Here is an 8,588-nt window from a genome sequence, read left to right as displayed (position 1 = left end):
TGTTGGGTTGACGGTTGGACTCGATGATCTTAGAGGTCTTTTCCAACCTCAATGATTCTATGATTCTAAGGAATTCTTCTTCATCATGTCTCCTTGTAAGAGGACTTTCAAATCCTCCTAATCTGTGTGATGCTGATTCAGCAAGGCTAGTGGTATATTTTCTACCTTTTTCAACTCTGAGGAAAGGTGTGGCTAAGAAGTCCATTTTAGCAATCTATTGTGTGGGCTTGTTCTCTGTTAGAACATGTATGGCTTTTGCATCAGGAGACCAATACATTAAAGCCAGCATTTTTTGTGTGTGAGTGTAATATCTGAAAGAATCAAGATGTATGTGACCACCTCACACCTTTGATACTTTTTTTTCTCTTCCTTCTTTGCCTTCCCCCCTCAAAAATTTGAATCCATTGATCATATTCAAATAAATTTTATAGCCATGTACAAGTTGCGAAGATGCTGCTTTGCAAATCCATGTGGTTATTAGCCCAGAGGGGTGTATGTGACCTATTAAAAAAATAATAATAATACTAAATCTGTCCTCTTGGTACCTATAAGACTGTGGGACACTCTTCAGTCAGAAATTAAAAAAAAATCCTAGCTGAAAGAACAAACAATCATTGTGTATATTCCTGGCCAATCAGTAATCTTGCAGCTCAGGTCAGCAAAATCTTGCCATGTCTTGCTTAGAAGTCTAGCAAAATAATTGAGGCAAATCAAACTTAATTAGTTCCACAACTTGTGGAACTATTTGCTCTGTTATGTTGGCTGTGGTTTCGGTTTTCATTAAGCATAACAACGGCAAACATCTTCACATTATTAAGAGAAAATTTTTTTCTATATTTGGACTAAATGTGGAACTGGGGGATAAAAGCTGGGCCAGAATGAAATAGAAAGGAAATCCAATTAAAGGCATTGGCATTGATTAAAGGACTTGAAACCCTGGGCTTTGTGGGGAGTGAAGAAATCCAATTAAAATGATGGGCATTGATTGGACTTGAAAACACATGAAGAAAAGGGACAGAAAAATTAAAAAGATTAATGTAGAAAAGAAGGGAGGTTTTTGGTAAGACAAGGAGAGAAAATGAAGTTAGTTGAGAGGTGTATGATAATGAAATACAATATTGGCCATGACAGCATTATTAATTGAGGCCCAAATCCCTCATTCTTATTCATTTGTTTAGTGCTTCCTAGGGTAACAAGCAATTTAGGGCAATTGGGCTATAGTTACAAAATGACAGTATTTGAATCACTAACCTAAAGTCACGGGTAAATGAAATATGAAGTAAGAGTGAGTTACAGTTGGAAAATTTCCAAGAATGTTTACCATAAACATGATTGTAGAATAACTCATCTTTATTTTTCAACTTCCTAGGAAAAATTGATAAAGTATGTAACAGACAGTGAAACTGTGGAGCCAGTCATCTCCCAGTTGGTAACTGTACTTCTAATCGGCTGCCAGGATGCAAATTCTCAAGCCCGACTACTTTGTGGAGAATGTTTAGGTGAACTGGGAGCCATAGATCCCGGCAGGCTGGATTTTTCAACAAGTGAAACTCAAGGAAAACATTTTACATTTGTGGTAAGAAGTGTTGCTGTAGTGTTTTGTTTAGCATTAAGTTTTTTAAAAGTACTTGGGAGTAGGGAACTGCTTATCTTTAGACCCTTTGAAAATCTATACTTGCTTTCTCATATAAAACCGTTTAGAGTCAGGCTTCAAAGTGATCATCTGGAGATTAAAGATACAGCTATTACTCTGTTTGCTTTAATAAAACTGGCGTTCTGTTTGTGATTGAGGCTGGTGTGGAGGATCCAAATTTTGCCTATGGGTTATTAATGGAACTGACCAGAGCATTCCTTGCTTACGCTGATAATGTTCGTGCTCAGGATTCTGCAGCATATGCAATTCAGGTAAGATATGTGGTTAGATCCTATTTTTTGTTCACAAATTATTTTCTGTCACACTGAACATAGAATTATGCAGTATAAATGTACATTTTGAAGTATATGTTTAAGTATTTGAAACTTCATCCTGTACAGCTTTAAATTACAAGGTAAAAGGTTATTCAGGATAGTGATTTTTTTTTTTTGTTTTTTAAACTCCTCAGTGCTCACTTAGAATTCTGGGGTGTTGTCAAATAAATGAAGATTTGTTTGCTTTTGTGTCATGATATTTTAGGAGAGATCTGATGTTTCAGAGGTGTAACTAACAGTCCAGACATAGTGATTCAAGGAGTAATCCTGAGACTGGCTTAGAAATGGTGCAGGTTCCATAGGCAGAAATGAAAAGCAGTAAGTATTCCTAAGAGGGTTTCTGCTTGCACTTTTAGGAAGCAACTGAAAGTGAGCCTATCCTTATTTTCAGACTCTAGTCTTTTGTGCTGGTTTGCCAACCTTTTTTGTTGTTGTTATTTAATATCTTTCCAAAAACTTCAGGACAATTCTTTGCTCCAGGAGAAAATAAGTGGGCCCCATGTAGTCAGCGGAATAAGAGAATTTCATTAGCTTATGCACAAGGAGGAATCAGACTAACTTCTGGTCCTGGTTTATTGGCAGATGTGAAGAATACGGGATAGGGATAATGTGGTCGAAACACCACCTGGGGAATCAATAGCTAGTTGAAATCAACACGGCTAATCCTCAATAGAGGATTAACAATGTTGGATCAAAGTTTTGCAGTTCTAATTTCTGAATTAAACATTTTGTAACTTCTATCTCATTACTTCTGTATATAGAATCATAGAATCATTGAGGTTGGAAAAGACCTCTAAGATCATCGAGTCCAACCGTCAACCCAACACCACCATGCCCACTAAACCATGTCCCTAAGTGCCTCATCTACTCGTCTTTTAAATACCTATATATATATATATATAAATACCAGTTTTTATTACTACTGTGGTCATGAAATATTTTCAGTGCTAACTTGGTCATGTAAACCATGCCTTTTCAGGAGTTATTGTCTATCTATGACTGTAGAGAGACAGACACTGACTGCCCAGGCTCCAGGCTTTGGCGGAGGTTTCCTGAGCAAGTGCAGGAGATCTTGGAACCTCACTTAAATACACGGTATATGACAACTTAAGAAATTTCTTTTCATAACAGCTTTAAAAACTTTTTTTTTCCCTCGAGGCTAGCAATAACTTCATTTGGTTTTGTGATCGTTACTCTTGTGTGAAGAGTGATATGTGTATATACAAAATTCACATAAGATCTTTCTACGTAAAGCTGAATTAGCACTTCCTTGAATGTAATTCACTGTAAATCAAAAGAGCAAAATTCTGAGCTCATACTTTGCCCGGATCTGCCTGTTTGTCCTTAGACCATTTTCTTATACGATGTTTTGAAGCTTTTATTTCTGTTTTCTTTCCTCTGTACAAATTCTCCCTAGCATTTGAGTTTGTACTCAAATCCATTAATATCCCTTTACTGCTACCCTTTATAGAAGTAGGAAGAGCTCATTGAGTTTTAATTTGACTTTTTATTTTGTCGAATTAATGATAAAAACCATGTGAAGAAAACTTCAAATTATTATGCACCTTAATTTGAAATAATCAACAATGTTTCCTTTCTGTTTCCTCATGAAGACTGTCGTACTCATCTGTGATAAGTTTTACCTTTTTAGAAAACAAACTTTTTGGCATTTCTTGGCTTTCATATTTGTTCTGGGTTTTTCCTGTCAAAATGTAGTATTCAGAAAAACCTGATTTGAACAGCACTTTGCAGTATACTTAAAAATTGTGGTAACATGTTATGTTGTTTGTATTTCATGTTTCATTTTAAGAAACTCTAGAATAAAATATGTTGACTACTGAAAGTATTTTATTAATTCTTTTTTAGAAGATTCAGAAGATGAAACCTAATACGATTCCAGTTAGGGAACTTCGTAATTAACAATGTGCTATTGTTTTTTATTATATTAAATTAAAAAGTTAGTTTTATTGAATGGGTATTTTAAAATTACAGGTACAAGAGTTATCAAAAGGCTGTAAATTGGTCTAAGATGAAGAAGCCAATTTACTTAAGCAAATTAGGTGATAATTTTGCAGAATGGTCGGCAACTTGGGCGGGTTATCTTATAACAAAGGTAAGAGAATCAATCTGCTGTTTATATTGGTATATACAACACAGTTCTTGAACTACGTTTTGATTTTTGAAAGTCAGGGATAGCTGGGGGAATATGCCTATTCTCTATAGGCCTGTTAAAGCACATACCTAAAGACTTCTTTGCATCATCAAGGTAACCATGCACTTTCCCTTCCCCAGCAGTGTTGCTTCTTGGCTAGGCTTCACAGGTAGTGTCAAAGCCAAAAGTCTAGCAAGTTTGCCCTTGTCCAGAGACTCTTGTATAGCTGAAGGCACTGACAAATGCTTCTGAAAAGTATCTGAAATGCTTCTGGAAAACCTCAAATTTACCTTCTCAGTTTCTGAAGGATTTCTTTCATTTCCCCATAGCTCCACAGTCCCAGCACATAAGAAGCATTTGTCCCTTTCTTCTTTTCCTTTCCCCTTTCCAACATGTAAGTGACCCCCTGAAAACTGCACTTCTAAATCAACTACTTTATGAAGTGAATTTATCACAGTATCTCAGTAGCTACACTGTCCTCTTTCTATTTCAGACAGAGAAGAATTGAATGTCTTCATAATTTCCTACTTTTTGCAGGATTTTAAGGGCAGAAGAGAGTCTGACTGCAGTAGTAGACTCTTGGTCTTAAGGTTTTTTCTATGGCAAGTGCAAGTTCACAATGGTATAGAAAACATGAAAAGTGGAACATGTAAGCAATGCTTGCCTGTCTTTTTGTGGTATCAGCAATTGATACATGTAATAGCAGCTGCCATCTGGCATCCCTGTTGCAGGTTTAAGTCTGATGAACCTTCTGTAGGAGATGAGTATCTTAAAATTATTTCATGGGATAGAATTTGTATTTGTCAACAAAAAGAAACCTATTAATTGTTCACGCATTTGCACTTTTGTAATGATGCTTTTCCTGGAAATAATATTTTTCTATAGGTGCGACATGATCTTGCCAGAAAAGTTTTCGATTGCTGCAGTATTATGATGAAGAATGACTATAAAGTGACAATTTATCTGCTTCCACATATCCTTGTCTATGTTTTGTTGGGATGCAGTCAAGAGGATCAACAAGAGGTGAGATGTATAAGAAGGTAGTGTTCCTCATAGGAATGTTCAGGAGCTGTTCTTCCTAAGAGCTGTTCAGCTCTGCAGAATTACTGTAGACCTACATGAACAAATGATATAGGTGTTAAACTCCTTTTCCTGTATTAATAATATAAATTTTCTGCCAGGGTTTTGAATATACTCATACAAGTTTGTGTTGAAGTGCTTTTCTGTGGATTTCCATCTATTTCTTCAGCAGGGCCTAGGACGAGATATGCAGTTAATTATGACCGCAGTAACACCAAGAGCTGGAGTGGTACAAAGAGGAAGAGAGCGCAATACAAACAAGGAATAAATTGAACTTGTATACTTGCAAGAGTTCAGACCCATAATTTTTTCTCTCACTTGCATACACTTACAGTTTAAGTGGAAAAACTATTTCGCTACCAGATTCGCACAGAGCAGGATTCATAGATATCTTGTAGCAAAGCAGGGGTAGGAGAGAAAAGAATCATCCAGTCTGCTTTCTTTCAGTTTGCTTTAGCAGAAGTTGAAGAGACTCAAAAATATAACTTACATTCTATTAATTTGAAATTTCACAGCTAAGATATCTGTGTTTAAACATTGTGGGTGTGTAGAGGTGTGTAATGATTTTTCTTGTGTGAACAAGTATATCCACAATAAGCATCTGTTATGTACATTAACTCATCTTCTGTTGACTAAAACAAACAGGAAGCAGGTCTTTCAGCATGGTATTTACTTAAATATAAGCAAAAAGTAGATCTGTGATCTGGTAGCCAGTAGATAACTTGACTCTTACCAAACCTTGAAGTATTGTATTTGCAGCAGAAGTGCAGTAGCATTCATTGTGTTTTGAAACCTAAAATTCCAGTAATCGTGATGGTTATTCTGAATCCAAGGGTTTGCTTTTCAAAGGCTTTCTCCCTGTATGGAATCTCCTGACAGCAACTGCTACTTGGTTTGCCATTTCTTCCTCTTAAGATTGTGGGACAAACAGAGCTTGCAAATAAGCCCAAAATTATTAAAAAACACAATTAAAATATCTAGTATTTTAGTTTGATTTTTGTGTTAATTGCTCTTTCCTACTATTTTGATGCCTGTATGGCACTTCTGCCTTTTATCACATTAACGTTTGTGTAGGTTTACATGGAGATTATGGCTGTTCTGAAACATGATGACCAGTCTACTAGGAGACTTGAAGACAGTGCATCTGATCTAAGTCAGCTGAGCACACAGACGGTGTTCTCCATGCTTGATCATCTAACTCAGTGGGCTAGACATAAGTTTCAAATGCTTATTGCTGAGAAAAATACTAGCAAGTCTAGCAAAGACAGAGCTGATCTAAAAAGTGAGTGATGCTTATTTTATTTAAAGTGACGTTTACATTCTTCAAATAAGTATTTAAGTTTGCCACTTCACATTACGACCATTTAAGAATGCAATATTACTATAATATGTTCATAGAATCATAGAATCATAGAATCATTGAGGTTGGAAAAGACCTCTAAGATCATCGAGTCCAACCGTAGACCCAACACCACCACCCACTAAACCATGTCCCTAAGTGCCTCATCTACTCGTCTTTTAAATCCCTCCAGGGATGGGGACTCAACCCCTTCCCTGGGCAGCCTGTTCCATCCTATCACTAGTTACTTGGGAGAAGAGACCGACCCCCACCTCGCTACAACCTCCTTTCAGGGAGTTGTAGAGAGCGATGAGGTCTCCCCTCAGCCTCCTTTTCTCCAGACTAAACCACCCCAGTTCCCTCAGCCGCTCCTCAGAAGACTTGTTCTGTCTGCTTTATGATTTCTTACTATCATATTGTGAATTCCACCCTTCCACCCCTAATCCATTGTTTTGAATGCCTATTGTAAGAAATACAGATTCAAAATAAAAAAATGAAATGTTAATTTCTTGGTAGTTTTCTAAAGGATCAGTTTAACATATTCTGTGCTGTCTTGCAAGATGTACAGCATTCGCCAGGATTGTTTTAGATAAATTATTGTTGACAGAAGAGAAAAATATGTTCTTAAACTAATCAGATTATCTCACTAAATTGTGAAATGAATTAGCTGAATTTTGATGCATAAGGTAATTCTTATAAATAAAACCTCAATGGACAGACTTTTTAAAATGTTTTTTTCTATAGCATCAAGTGAGGACTATGGAGAATATCAGAACGTGACACGTTTTCTAGACCTCATACCTCAGGATACGCTAGCTGTGGCTTCCTTTCGCTCTAAGGCTTACACAAGGGCTGTGATGCACTTTGAATCATTCATCACAGAGAAGAAACAAAATATTCAGGAGCACCTTGGATTTCTTCAGGTTCTGAAGTTCTTTTTGGTTTTTGCTTGTTTTATATTGTAATGAAAATAGACATAGATGAATAAAGCTTTGTCAAATTCTTCTTTGAGATGGGAAGAAGAGAAGATGTAGTCAGGTTCTTGCTATTGGATACAAGTGTTTAGTCATCTGTCTTTCAGCAATATTTAGTGCTTCCCCTTGCTTGGCACGCTTCTTATATGAAAAGGAAGTAGCAGCTTTCTAGTTTATAGTGAAAGATTGTAAAATCCTGAAAATAGTTAAATGTGTTTTTGTTGAAAGTATAGCATTTATTGCTTTTAGTTAACTCTGTGCCTTTTGTCAGAAAACACAGCCAACTATAATAACCAAAAAAACCCAAAAAAAACACATTTGAAGGAAAGCTTAGTGGCTTATTCTAAAGTAGAGAAAGAGCTAATGCTAAGGGAGTTGAAAACCATTTAAATTATTTTCAAGAAGTATTTTAACCTGTGGGATGACCCTGTTTGTGGGTCTTTGTGGTTTATATTCCTCAGTGACGTTTCAAATTGAAAAACTTAGTGGAAAAACTTTTCCACCTTAAGTAATCTGCAGCTTCATATTATAGAACTTTATCATGTAATAACAGGATATTTATTTTGTCCTTTATACAGATTGTTTCAGCATCTTGACGTGTTACTCTTTCTTATTCTTTCTATAGTATGAGATCATGAGTATTACAGTATGCTAAGCAAAAGTAGGGCTCAACTTTGGAAGTAGCTTAATGCCAAAAAGTCCTACAGAGTAGATTGTTCTCCATTTTCAAGAAGACACGTGATTCTGAGCATGTTATATATAAAATATCTTCTTGTTGTCTTAGAGTTGTTTTTAATGTCCATTTCCAATTCTGTTTGAATGAAGAAATTGTATGCTGCTATGCATGAGCCAGATGGAGTAGCTGGGGTGAGTGCAATTCGGAAAGCAGAACCATCTCTGAAAGAACAAATCCTTGAACATGAAAGTATTGGCTTGTTAAGAGATGCGACAGCCTGTTACGATAGGGCTATCCAATTGGAACCTGATCAGGTAAATACAAGTCAGATTCTTTTTTTTTTTTTTTTTATATATATATATATGTAAAAAAAAAAAAAAATTTTTGGTATCAAATAAG

The 8,588-nt window shown here is 36.0% G+C and overlaps 1 protein-coding gene across 1 annotated transcript in view; it reads left to right on the top strand.

The window, feature by feature from the left end:
- The window catches only part of ATR (ATR serine/threonine kinase), a 48,238-nt gene that overhangs the window by 23,235 nt on the left and 16,415 nt on the right, over nt 1–8,588 (top strand). Inside the window, 8 exon segments of the mRNA XM_009286709.1 lie at nt 1,287–1,576; nt 1,792–1,905; nt 2,948–3,063; nt 3,961–4,081; nt 5,006–5,143; nt 6,275–6,482; nt 7,284–7,462; nt 8,339–8,503. Coding sequence (XP_009284984.1) covers nt 1,287–1,576; nt 1,792–1,905; nt 2,948–3,063; nt 3,961–4,081; nt 5,006–5,143; nt 6,275–6,482; nt 7,284–7,462; nt 8,339–8,503 — 1,331 coding nt within the window.

This window comes from Aptenodytes forsteri, unplaced genomic scaffold (assembly GCF_000699145.1).
Source record: "Aptenodytes forsteri isolate BGI_AS27 unplaced genomic scaffold, ASM69914v1 Scaffold184, whole genome shotgun sequence".
NCBI classification, from domain to species: Eukaryota; Metazoa; Chordata; class Aves; order Sphenisciformes; family Spheniscidae; genus Aptenodytes; species Aptenodytes forsteri.
Note: the sequence above shows the minus strand (reverse complement) of the source record. Positions and strands in the feature narration are given on the sequence as shown.